The sequence below is a fragment of the Microtus oregoni genome, unplaced genomic scaffold (assembly GCF_018167655.1).
Source record: "Microtus oregoni isolate MIOR12 unplaced genomic scaffold, Mior012 000008F_ref0000371, whole genome shotgun sequence".
NCBI lineage: Eukaryota > Metazoa > Chordata > Mammalia > Rodentia > Cricetidae > Microtus > Microtus oregoni.
In genome coordinates, this window is record NW_024543067.1 from 51,819,569 (window position 1) to 51,833,711 (window position 14,143).

A 14,143-nucleotide genomic window follows, 5' to 3' on the forward strand; every position below is an offset into this window, starting at 1 on the left:
AATTTGTTCTAGATCTTTTAGGTGTTCTGTTAATTCATTAGTGTGGGATTTTTCCCAGCTTCTACATGTAGGCATTTAGTGCTATGAACTTTCCTATTAGTTTTCATTGTGTCCATTAAGTTTTGGGTACGTTGTGAGGTCATTTTCATTGAATTTTAGGAAGACTTTAATTTCTTTCTTTCTTTATTCCTTGATACAGTGGTGATTCAGCTGAGTATTGTTCAGTTTCCATGTGTTTATGGGCTTTCTGAAGTTAGTGTTGCTGTGAATTCTAACTTTAAGCTATAGTGATCTGATAAGATACATGGGGTTATTCCAATTTGTATCTGTTGAGGTTTGCTTTGTTACCAATTATGTGGTCAATTTTTGAAAAGAATCCACGGGGTGCTAAAAAGAAGGTATATTCTTTTGTGTTTGGGTGGAATATTCTATATATGTCTGTTAAGTCCATTTGAGTCATAACATCTGCTAGTTCCTTTATTTCTCTGTTAAGTTTCTGTCTGGCATACCTGTTTAGTGGTGAAAGTGGGATGATGAAGTCTCCCACTATTAGTATGTGGTGCTTAATATGTGATTTAAGTTTTAGTAATATTTCTTTTACAAATGTGGGTACCTTTGTATTTGGGGCATAGATGTTCAGAACTGAGATTTCCTCTTGATGGGTTTTTCCTGTGACAAATATAAAATGTCCTTCTTTGTCTCTTTTGATTGATTTTAGTTTGAAGTCTCTTGTTAGATATTAGGATAGTTACACCAGCTTGTTTCTTAGATCCATTTGATTAGAATTTTTTTTCCAACCCTTTACTCTGAGGTAATGTCTGTCTTTGAGATTGAGGTGTGTTTCTTGTATGCAGTATAAGCAAGAGTTTTGTTTTTGTATCCAAAATCTGTTAGCCTGTTTCTTTTTATAGGTAAATTGAATCAATTTATATTACGGGATATTAATGACCAGTGATTGCTAGTTCTTGTTTTTTTTTTTGTTGTTGTTTTTGTTGTTGTTGGTGGCATTGTGTGTGCATTTCCCCTCTTTGGGATTTGCTGCTGTGAGATCATCCTTTGCCTGATTTTTTGTGAATGTTGCTGACTTCCTTGGGTTGAAGTTTTTCTTTTAGTACTTTGTGTAGGGCTGGGTGTGTGCATAGGTGTTGTTTAAATCTGGTTTTGTCATGGAATATCTTGTTTTCTCTGTCTATGGTGTTTGAAATTTTTCCTGGGTATAGTAATCTGGGCTGGCATTCATGGTCTCTTAGTGTCTGCATAATGCCTGTCCAGGACCTTCTGGCTTTCATTGTTTCCATTAAGAAGTCAGGTGTAATTCTGATAGGTCTGCCTTTATATGTCACTTGGCCTTTTTCCTTTGCAGCTCTTAATATTCTTTCATTATTCTGTACGTTTAGTGTTTTGATTATTATGTGGCAAGGGGACTTTTTTGGTACAGTTTATTTGGTGTTCTCTAAGCTTCTTGTGTGTTCATAGGCATGTCCTACCTCAACAAGGTGATTGGACAGACTTAGTTGACTTCTTAAGGAGGCCTTACCCTCTCTGAGGAGCAGATGGGGGATGAGGTGGGGGAAAGGTGGGGGAAGTGGGAAGACAGGAGGGAGAACTGGGATTGGTATGTAAAATCAAATAAATGCATAAAATTAATTATTTAAAAAAATCAGACCAACAGTCCAAGTTAAAGACTGGAAAATGATAGATAAGTAAGAACAGCAAAATCTTTGTGTTTCAAATATCTCAAATTAATGCCTTAGTTAGTCATCATCAGAGAGGCCTCTTCTGGCAGCTGATGGGAACAGATGCAGAGACCCACAGCCAGGCTTTACGTGGAGAGAAAGTTAAATGAGATTTCCTCTCCCAATCCCTCCCCATAGAGCTCAAGGAATCACATGGAAGAGGAGGGAGAAGAATTTAAGAGACAGAGTGGATGGAGGACAAAAGGAAGACAAGCCCCTCTGAATCAGTTAACAAGGTGCATATGAACTCACAAAGACTGAAGCAACAGGCAAAAGTCTGCACCAGATCCTATGTATACATATTATAGCTTTTAGCTTAGTATTTTTATGGGATGACTCCTGAGTGTGAAAACAAGTGGGTTTCTGATTCTTGTGCCTCCTCTTAGGACTCTTTCTGTTGGATTACCTTGCCCAAATTTATCTGATGGTTTTTGTTTTGTCTTATTATATTTTATTTTGTCATGTTTGGCTGTTATCTCTTAGAATCCTATTATTTTCTAGTGAGAGTCAGTAGATCTAGAGATGAGGAGAGATGGGGAGGAATTGGGATGAGTTGAGAGAGGGGAAATTACAAGACTATATATCAGGACATATTGTATGAGAAGATAGCTATTTTCAATGAAAATAAAAAAATGAAAAAAGTCTCGCTATGCCTGGTTATGTGTATATATGCATTATCTACATGCACTTATATTTTTATATTTTTGCATGGTAATGCACTGGTTTATAGTGAATGGTCACATAAACGAAATTGTTAAATTAGTCCAAATTCCTTTTAGCAATTGGAGTTTCTGGACAAAATCCCTGACTCTGACAGTCCCAATAGGTTAAACTTCAACAGAAGTCTTAAAAATGCCAAGGTATTAAATGAGCACACACATAGGTGAGCTGTGCACTTGTGTGTATATATGTTGGGTATAAACACTTTAAGAATGATTTCACAGTTCACTAGTGTAATGGTCAGGAACACAGAGAAGAGATTTAATGATGTGGCCATGTTGGTAGAAGCAACTAGAACGGTGTGCTGGCATTTTATTTGTGGCCCTAACGTGTTTTATTTTTAAATAGGAAACGAATTTAAGCTGTTTAACTGGGCAGGCTTGATCATTGCTCAGTTGATCTGAGAAGAACCTATTGCTTGAGGGGATGGACTGGATCTCAAAAGATTTTGCACTTGTTCCATGGTGCAAACTTAACTTCATGGATGATTGCTCTAATTCAGGGAGTCAACAGCAGTTCCTGGACTTGATCGACTCAGACAACGATTAATTTCCTGTTTAACACGCTTATACACAGAAGCAAGCAGATAACCCAAAGAAAAGGAGTCAGGCACAGAGTGAAGAACGAAATCATAGGTTTTTATTTTGCCGTTGGTTGATGAGAAAATAGAGAGGTTTGGAAGAGTATTGACAGGGACTTCTCAGCATTTCAGATAGCACATTCTGTGTTTTGTTGAGATGCAATTACTTTATTAAGAGAGAAATGTTGGGGGAATGAGCAAGAGCCAGGAAAGGCTGGCATGTGGCAGCAGTAGGCAAGAACTATGCTCAGTAGTTCCTCTCCAGACCTTCCCATTTCCTTTTCTGATCCCCAGGTTCCCTGTTAGAAGAAGTGGGTCTTTCTGATATTCTTTCAGGAACATGCAGTGGCCAGGAGCCAAGCAGCCAGTGGTGGGGGCAGTGAGAGAAGGAAGAAGGCGTCATTAAGGAATTAGAGTGGACACCCACAGGCGACAAGACTTTCACTAAGGAGTTGAATCAATGGGTTAATGTTTGTGGATGCTGTGTACAAAAATTAAGGAAAATTTAGCAAATAACCAAAACAACATATAGGAACTTCATTAACTTTATACCATCTGTGGAGACATGGCCAATTCTATGACCTTATGGAACTCTTCAGAATTGGTAGAAAATTACAGAGGCAAAGTATCAGTTTATAGGTGACATGCAAACAGAAGTAATAATTCCCTGGAGCCTATGACTGCTCTTGTAGCATTTAAAGCTTTATCTTCAGAATGTATTATAGTATTGTCTAGAAAGCTAAAGAAGAGAAGTCACTCAAGTACATGACTTTTATTGTTAATATCTATAAAACTACGGAAGTGGCATTGTGTGAATATGTTTTACAGATCTGTTTGATTGTCTTCTACTTACAGATGTAAAAGATGGACAGATACTCTGTCCATGATGACCTCTTCCATCTATGGACATACTGGCTTAAAAACAAGACAGTTTCTTTGTCTTTCTGTAACAAATAGTGACCTGTCTTGACATTAGGTCACATTGTGGATCAAGATGTGCCACACTAATGATGACCATTTAGTGCAGCTGGAGAATTCAGTATACTTTGCTTTGAATTAATCAGTCCAGCAGTTCGCTTGCTGTATTTATAGTAACTATTTTTCTTTTGACTGGTTAAGCAAGAAGGGCAACAGTGTGATTCGCCTCCTTTGTTCTCACTTGAAAAGTGTTCCAGAACAAACAGTACTTCTTAGTTCCCAGGATCATCATGCCTGACTCCCTCAGGACACACTCCTAGGGCAAGAGTAGAAGCAAGGAAGCCAAACAATAAAGCTATTGGCTGGTCAAGATAACGATGGCTCAGATGATGGCAAGGGCAGTGGAGATAGGGAAAAATCTATGCAGTTGTGGAGAAGCCAGTAGGTAGAATGGATGAGGTTTGCTCACTCTTCTTTAAGGATGGAACAAAAGGGAGTTCTAACAACCAACTCCAAGATTTGTCAAGCCCTGCAGCCCAGAAACAGGAGCAGGTTTGGGGAATCAGGGAGGTCACAACTTTACTTTTAAGATCCAGGAGTGTGTCCTGAGGGAGTCAGGCATGATGATCCTGGGAACTGAGAAGTACTGTCTGTCCTGGAAAATTAATAATGATGTAATTTAGATGAACAGCCCAAGGACAGGCCAGCCTCTCCTCTCAAGTGAGAAAATAGCCTGTACCTTCCACAGGAAGCTGCTGAAGGCGAGGGTTGCAGGATGTGTGCTCTGTTTGTGCTGGGGATGGTTTTTCTGTCGTACCCGTATTGGGGTAAGTCCTGGCAATGAGGATGCAACTGGTGGTTCCTTAAGAAGTTTCTAGATGCTGGGAAAGGAGGAGTTTTTTAAAACTGGCTCTGGGACTGTGGATGTCTGTGAGACTGTGACAAGGGAGACTGATTTTTCTTCTCTTTGTAGGTGACCTTCAGGAAGTTGGACAAGGTATGCCCATGGCTGTTGTAAAATATTTGGTAAACAGTTCATTTGTGACATGTTTAAGAGTAAACCCCCCTTCCATGGCATCCTCAGAATCCAGGCTTCTCCTGGTACAGGTACTCTGTTTCTGTTAGTAAGGAGGTGAGAATACCTTTGTTTCCTTTTATCCGTTACTGACAAAATATTCAGAATCATGTAGACAAGATGTTTATTACTTGAGCCCTCTAGGTAAATTTTACAGGAATCCTGATCTCCTCAAATGGTAGACCTTTGGTTCGTGTCTATAAACTTCTCTTTCACATTCCCAGCACTTTGGAGACAAAGACAGGTGGATCTCTATGTCTGGACTACATTAAGAATTTCAGGACAGCCAGGGCTATAAAGAGAGACCCTGTATCAAACAGAACAGAACAAAGCAAAGCAAAGCAAAATGTTTCTCTCTCACTCAAATCTTCTGGGAGTCCTATTTGGGGAAGGTTAGAAGCAATGAATTAATATTGAACTTCCCACGGAGAAGGCTCCAATTGCAGCATTTTCTTTGAGATTACACTCACCAAGTACTTCTTTGTGTGTCTCAAAGATCTCGGAACAATGTGTTATAAATGCAAGAAGTATCATCTTGGGCTATGCTATGATGTCATGAGGTCCTGCACACTGAAGCATAGACAGTCCTGTGCTGCTGAGAACTTTTACATACTCACAAGAAAAGGTAATGTAGGGAATAAAGTGATGGGCAGCAAACCATACCTTCCCTTCTAAATAATAGTGCTCTTTGTGCTTTGGATGAGTGGGAGGGTGGAGTCGATGAGGATGAGTGGTCTTGTACAGGGGTGGAAAGATGGACTTTTCCCTAAGAATAACACTGAGTGATGGAGGGGTATCAACTTTACTCAACTCTGGAATAAATCCCTTCTCTGGGTTAGCAGTGAGTAGAGAAAGGCTATGGTGGTTTGAAGATGAGCTATTACCAGGAATATAGAAGGATTGAATGGTCTTTAAAATTCTTTCTCTCTTGCACTTCCTCAGGGCAGAGCATGTATCATTATTCAAGACTGTCATGTATGACCAACTGTGAGGACATCAACTTCCTGAGTTATGAAAACAGAATAGAACTCATCTGTTGCAAACATAGTAGCTATTGCAACCTCCCAATGGGACTCTAGTTATGAGTTCCTATGGATTTGGCATCATTCTTCAACTTACCACCCACTCCCTCTACTCCAAAGTCTGTATTTGCTCTCCTCTCCTAACTAATGGTAAATGAGAAAGTCATTTAGCAGTGAAAAGGGGAGTGGTCATGGGAGAAATTGGGCTGGGAGCTCAACCTCATTGCCAAGCAAATATTTGTAAATTGTTTTTCTCATATCTGACAGAGCACTTGGGTTTGCTGACAATGCTGCTAATCATAAATAGGCTTAGAATTAGTTAGTCCCTATATGAAAACATAAAGTCTTGGGTCAAAATGTTATCCTAACTTTTAAGAGAAATCTGTGTGTATACTCTGACCTCCTCTGTACCAATTGAATTGGGATTCTCTTTTGACTAGCTCTGAGACTTCCTGGCACAATACTTTCTCTCATGAATTCGGAAGGTAGGGAGGAGATGACTCCTGCTTTTCAATGTGCTGATGATCTGATCCAAATCTTTGCCTGTTAGATTTCATGGGGGGATATCTCTGGTGAGAAAAAGCTAAACAAACAGAGAGATTAAACAACAATACTTAGAAACTTGCGGAAATTGTCATTGATGCAGAAACAGTTAAGTGTGTGTGGATCTGATTTGTATTATCAAGGCTCTTGGTTGAACCAGGTGATTGGATTGGGGATTGAGGCCTTGTTCAAAATTGGCTACTCAGCTCCTTCTGATGGGAATGAAGTAAAAAGGGAAAATAGGTTTCTATTGTAGTTAAAGGTAACAGAATATGTAGAAATAGCATGAGGTACCACGTTCTAGCTTCATTTCTGTTGCTGGGATAAAACATTCTAACCCAAACCATCTGAAGCTAGGAAAGGGTTTATCTGGCTTATACTTCTAGATCTTAGTCCATCATGGAGGGAAGTCAGGACAGGAACTCAAGGCAGGAGCCTGGAGGCAGAAACCAGAGAGGAACAATGCTTGATAGTGTATCTGCAGGCCTCTGCTTAGCTAGTTTTCTCATACAACACAAGACCACTTGTTTAGGAATGATACTACCCACAGTGGTCTGGGCTGTCTTATGTCCATAAGAATAATCAAGATCGTCTCCCAAAGGCATGGTCACAAGGCAATCTGATTAAAGCAATTTCTTAATTGATGGTACTAAGTTGACAAAGTTAACTAGGACATGGTGTTTGGGTAATAATGTGTGCCACTGTAAGATAATGTTATGAGTAGCAGAAAGAATGGAAGACTAGAAGTTAACACCAGTAAGAGGAGGGATATGCAGGCACTACACGAATCAAGTACCAAGGAATAAACAAAAGCAGAGCCGCACAGACACTGAAGCGTCACACATGGGGCCAGGATGAACAGAGGGCAACCACAGTTCTCTGGTTAGGAAGCTGACTGTAAGTGCTGGTCCTGGATTCTTATGAGCCTTCTCAACTGTATTATGGCACAACAAACTCCCCAATAAACAAATTGTCCTTCTACTTGAAGAATTAAATGAACTTCTGTCCTTGTCTTGTGTCTCAGAATGCAGTTTGTTGCTTTTATTTGTGGGGGGAGGGAATCCTCAGTTTGGACTTTATAGCCAGGATAGATAAAAACACAGGGATCTTTGTGAGTTCGAGACCAGCCTGGTCTACACGAGCTAGTTCCAGGACAGGTTCCAAAACCACAGAGAAACCCTGTCTCGAAAAACTAAAAAAAAACAAAAAAAACAAAAAAACAACAACAACAACAACAACAACAAAAACACAAAACAAAAACCCCAAACCAAACCAAATCAAACCAACCAACCAACCAACCCCCCTCCAAACCAAACCAAAACCCAAAACCAAACCAAACCAAACCAAAATCCATGGAAACAATTTTTCAGAATAGACAAGTAGTTTGGAAAAGCCAATGGAATATGGGTGTTTGAGTTTGTGTCCTGGGTTTTGGTTGTACCTGGACACATGAGGATAGTAGAGGTCAGTGTAGGAAAAATTATTATTTATCACTGAGTTTCAAAATAACTTTTAAAAAGATCATGAACCAATGCTTAACAAAGCCAAATCTGAATTCATTGAAAATGAAGAGTTGTCATTAATTAGAAACTTGTTCTGTGCTTCCTGATTGGACAGTAGGAGCCGCATAGCACTGGGTTTTATGCAGACGTGGGTGTTTTTGATGCCTGCACAGACTGTCCTTGTAGGTGCTCAGTTGCATGGACCTTTGACTTTTGAAAACTCTGTTGCTTACTTATCTATAGATTTTTCTCTCTGCCAAACAGGATTTGCTTTGTCCACTTGCTAAACTCTCACTTTGGGTGTTGTCCTTGGCTGATGCGTGTCTGGACTCTTGGATTAAGATGGGATCAGTCTGTGGTATAATTTGTGCCCAATACATTTTATAATGGGACAAGTCTAAAGCCAGTCTGTAACTAAGACCATTAACATGTTCCTTCCTCACTTCTTTCCTTCATTTTTTTCCCCCTAAGTTTTAGAGGGTGTGGTATGATGCTGGGAATCAAACCCACAGCCTTATTCTCTAAGTTTTAAGAGGAAACAACCCAGTCATTGAGAACGGAGCTCCCAAACAAGATGAGTCAGGTTGGAAAATGAAGGTGTGTTTTGTTTCTCTTGAGTGAGAGAGGGTGCAGGGTCTGAATGCATAACTCATGAAAGAGGAGACTCTGATGTGGCTGAGTAGTCACATAGGGATTATTTTACAGATATCCTCTTAAGAGTTGTACTTGGGCCAGTAACCTGTAGATCTGGAATTGACCAACAAATAATTCACACAACTCCATAATTAATCCAAAATGAATTTCACATGTATTAAAGCTATCATTGTGAAAAAATCAAATAAACTTTGACTTTAAAAACATGTTGTGTCTATTATCATTTAATATATGCTAAACAAATTCTAAATACCTTATATATATGAATATCACATGCTTTTCACAGTTTCTATAATCTAGGCAAATTGGTAGATAAGAAATCTGATAGCAGGCTAGTGAAATAAGTAGATAAGTATCAGAAAATTACATTTTCCAGTCCTGACTACTCTCATCACTGTGATCAAACAAGTCCTTGACTGAAGTAACGTATTATTTTGGCTCTCAGTTTCAGGTTCACAGTGAATGGTACGGGCTCATGTGACAGGAGACTTCAATCTGAACTGTTTACATATGGGAAGGTCAGGGAACAGAGACTGCACAGGAGCAGGAATGAGCTACTGACCTGCAAAGCTGTGAGTGGCAGGCTAGGCTCTCTACACCAGTTCCCAAAGTCTCTCCAAACATGGCTACCAGCCTGGAACCAAACATTCAAACATCTGAGCCTGTGAGGGACTTTTCATGTTGAAACCATAGTACAGTGCTGTGTAACACATTGTTGAGCACACATCGTGTTCACTGGAACTGTGTGTCAGAATTTTGTAGGTAAACACTGGGGCTTGTCTCTTCTCCTTGATGTCCAAGGTCTCAGAAGAAAGACAGAAAAAACAAACAAACAAACAAACAAACAAACAAACAAAAAAAAACCAGAAACTGGAGATTGTATCCTGTTTTTTTTCCCCCCAGCCTTGGGGGTCATGTTTGCTGCACTACACTGATTCCCTGCCTCCACTAGAGGGCAGAAAGTTCTATAAAGCTTGTGATATGGGAGATATTGTTACAGCAATCTTTGGAAAATACAGTTTACTACAAATCATTAATGGTAGAACTACAGTTTAATTCAAGATCTGTAGAATCCATTCTCATTCTCATTCTGTCCTCACTATTAGTATTTTTAAAGTGTCTACATATCTAATGGTTGAGGAAAGCTTTTCTAACTAAGTTATCAGTTAAAAAGATTGATAGATTTAACCACACATTAAAGTAAATACTTGATAAATTAAAATTATTCCTCTTGGAAAAATTATAGGAATGTAATTAGAAAAAAATTATCTGATGGTTTGTCTCCTAAATATACCAAAGTTCTTGCATATAAATAAATATAAGGTCAACTACAAATTAAATAATAAGAAATGAACAATTAAATAAAGTACACCAAGAATATAAAGGAGGAATATAAATTGTTACTACACATAACACAATATCCACAGTCATTTATGATACCAGATATGCAAATAAAGAAAATTTGCATTGATTAATACATTACCAACAAGAAATGACTTGTGCGCTAGGGATGCTACAACTAACTCTGTAAATGGACCTAGTAATAAACTGCCCCTAAATTCTTATATTTACATCCATAGGTTATGCAACTCTCAACCTTTGTCAGAGAAACTTCTTTTTGTTTGTTGATGTCAACTAATACTGAGACCCATGATCTGTCAAAGTGTACAGAGTAAGAGACTGGAATGCCTGACTCTAAGTGAGACATCTCTATCATACCCTCTTCTCCCAAGGCTGAGGGATCATTACAGAAGAGGAACCAGAAAGACTGTAAGAACCACAAGGCACAGATGTCTGTAGGGAAAAAGCATTTACTGGACATGACAACATAGTTGCACATATAGACTTGCATAGGCTGAGACTGTGTCCACAAGACTTACGCAAGATCAAGTCAGACAAAATCCCAGCATGGGTGTGTCAGAAGCTCACGATATCCCTCCAGAGTCCGAGGGGCTATTGTCTACTGATAGCTTCTTGGGGAGTGTTTGTCAGTTTTCTTTAGACATACAGGTCCTGAAAGGTGACCCATGACCTAGTAGATGATCCCATACCCACGAACATTCAGGCAGCACTAAATAGCTTCAGAGGGTAGTGACAAAAAGAGAGAGCACATAAAGTTAGAAGAAAAAGTTTTGGGGATAATAGTAGGTGAAGGATTGGGGAGGATTTGCGCTAAATACATCATATACATGTATGAATATGAAAATATATTTAAAATAACAATATATATGAATATCACGTTCATAAGCTTAATTTCGGGAAAAAATTAGAGAGGAAAAATAAGTGCAAAGATAACAAGCTTTATAGTCATATTTTAATATAAAAAAGCAAAAAGAAGCTGGATTTGGGGCTGGAGAGATGGCTCTGCTCTTCCAGAGGTCCTGAGTTTATTCTCAGCAATAATATAGTGAGAGCTAGCGTTCTCTTCTTGTATACAAACATATATATGGGCAGAATATTGTGTACACAATAAATAAATGAATTTTTAAAAAAGCTGGATTTGTGCATCCGTGTGTGAATATATGTATATATATTATATATATAAACTCGTGTTTGAATATATGTATATATTCATTCTATCAGTTCTGATTCTTTAGTGAATCCTGACTCTATCATAGTAATAAGGTAGATACCTTAAAGAAAAGTCATACTGGGGTAACTCAGACTCCCTAAAATATAATCTATAGCTACTAGGGGTGAGAGATGGGCAGATGAGGGATGTCTTGTCTCATAATATTTCTCTGTAGTTTCGCATTAAAAATCTAGTATGGATGATGCCAAATTTCTCATTTAAGCTATCAAAGTAGTTAAGTCTCAGTGAAGCATGGGAAACAGTCAAGAGCAGAATTTTCTCTAACGCCACAGGCCATGCCTGATTTCACTACTTCAGGCAATATGTGCTATGACCTTAGAACAGAAAGTTTCTGGATAATAGATTAATAAGATAAAACATACAGACTGGAGTGGTGACTCACCATAATTCCAGCACTCTGAAGGCTGAGGCAGGATGATCAAAAGTCCAAGGCAGGCTAGGCTACATAGAGAGACCCTGCCTCAAAGGGAATGGGTAAGCAAAGAAAGGAAAGCATACAGGTATCTTGCTAACACTGAGAACAACCAAATACCTTTATCTAGGTGCAGTGAGAAAGAGCATCTACTCAGGACACTATGATCAGGGGAGAAGAATAGCATGCCATGAAAACCCTTAACCAAGAGGCTGGCAACAGGAAATGACGTGGGTTTCAGTGCTGCACGAGAAGAACAAATGCTAGCTCAGACATGTGATTTCAAAGACACAGCAGCAATCTCTGTAGTTGAGGGTGAGTTGATTCAGAATTACTCAACTTCAGAATTTCTCCAGGATTGACTCGGAGAGGGAGGGACAGAAACCATGCTCCATTTCCATCTCACAGGGACCTGTCAGTGTCCTCCTCTCCTATATCATGAGTCTCTGTAAAGAAGGAAAGCTTACTTCTCCCCTAAACAGAGAACCAAATTCTCAACCAAGGGCAGAACTGCCTAAAACCCCGAGGGCCACGGTTAATTTCCTAAGTGCTAGGAGAAAATAAATCACTGAGTTCAGAAACAAATGACAGAAACTAGAATGTCCTGACAGGGACTCTGCTCAGCTGCTCCACACACTCTCCTTATCAGGAGAGGAGGCACAATCCTTATACATGACTCTATCTCCCCCCGCCCCTTACCCTGACCAATCAGGCCAGCTTACAGTTCTAAGTTCAAATGCAACTTCTTTATGACGAGCTTTCCCATGACCCTCTCTGTGCCGCCTTTCTTTATTCCCTATATTTTCTATACTATTTACAGGTGTATTTAATTCTAGCTCTTTGTAGCAAGACCATTTTCTAGAGAATTTTCCAGAGCTGCCTGTATGTGAATCAAACACCTGGGTTTTCCTGCATTTATGACTTTGGCAACTAAAATTTAATGTCTCACTGACTCACTTCCTCTAACTGTGGATCATTTAGGTGGGCATGCTACCACGGGTGTGCAGGTTTTTCCGGTGAAGTAATAATTCTTACAGGAAAATGACCAGTAAGTTGTGAGACTCAAAGGGTCGCCAATGCACAGTTCGTGACACGAACTCCCAGGTGGCTCTGCTCTTCACTTCCTCTCTTACTGTGCATGTGCACACTCTGATTTCATAGCTCACTGATTTGATAAGGAGGAAATTAGAATTTACAAATATTCTGTCAACCATGACTGAAGAATTAAACTCTGATCAAAAATGTTCCTGAAAGACAACAATGTAGGAAAAAAATTGCTAACCTAACAATTGGTTATTTGTTTCATTCATAGCTTTAAGATAATTCAGGGTCATTTGCTCTGACTGGAGGTAAAGCCTGAGCATCATGGATAGAAGTTATTTGTACGGGAACAAGCACATATCTTAGAGACAACTGCTCCTAGTAACAGCGGTGCTTCCAATGCCATTATTGCAGGCTTGGAAAAGCCCCAGTCTGTGCCAAGACAGCTCACATAGCACCTAAGAACCCATTTTATTACAAAGATGATACAGTAGTGGGCTCATGGCTGTGAAGACTACTGATCTCCCATGTATCTCATTAGCTGTTAACCTAAGAGATGGGGGCATGTGTCAATAAAACCTCAGTTAAACTATGATTTGGAATCAAGCATTACAGTGATTGCCTATCAAATGGGATGTAACATATGCTCTAAGATAGGTTAGTATATGGCTCTGCTTTACAACTGAACAGGAAGCACAAGGCCAGGAATCAAGATTTAGAAGTCAGAACAAATGATTGTGTTCTTAGCATTTTTACCTGTCCGCAATGAAATGTTTCCAAGGATTTGAGGTGTGTACTCTGATGAACTAGGGCTCCTTATGCTACCGCAACAGTAAGAACGGAAGTGTTAAGTGTGCATATTCAGTCACCCTGGATGACAGAATTTGGTGATGGGTGGTGCGGGGAAAGTTTTCGTAGTTCGTTCTGGAAAGTCTTCCTCCTTCCTCCACCTTCCATATTAACTAAAGCGAGGGAGCATCAGCTCCTGCCAGATTTAGTCAGCTTCTAAGTCCAGGGACACCACTGGCTGTTCAATGGGCCCAGTCACTGGATAGGACCAACTATCCATTCCCTGTTTCAGGGAAATGTTGTGAAGGACATAACAAGTCAAGATGATGTGACTGGATTTCTCTGGCTACTACTGTAGTGCTCCCTTCCATCTATCTGGGCACCGGAGCCTAGAGCAGAGGATTTGCCAAGTCTTCTCCGTCACACTGTGGATTGCAGAATGGGCCCTATTACAGCTGTACTCTGCTGGGGTTTCAGCATTATGAAGTGGAGTCATGAGTCAGGTGTGGAGAAAGAAGGAACTGTCACCTGGATGAAAGACCAAAGAGAATGTGACTA

The 14,143-nt window shown here is 39.6% G+C and overlaps 1 protein-coding gene across 1 annotated transcript; it reads left to right on the top strand.

Moving 5' to 3' along the window:
• Nucleotides 1-4,729: 4,729 nt before the first annotated feature.
• Nucleotides 4,730-6,108, top strand: Pate2 (prostate and testis expressed 2). The gene is made up of 4 exons (XM_041656833.1): nt 4,730-4,781; nt 4,928-4,951; nt 5,526-5,654; nt 5,972-6,108. The coding sequence occupies exons 1-4, from the start codon at nt 4,730-4,732 to the stop codon at nt 6,106-6,108; spliced, it is 342 nt and encodes a 113-aa protein (XP_041512767.1).
• Nucleotides 6,109-14,143: the final 8,035 nt, after the last annotated feature.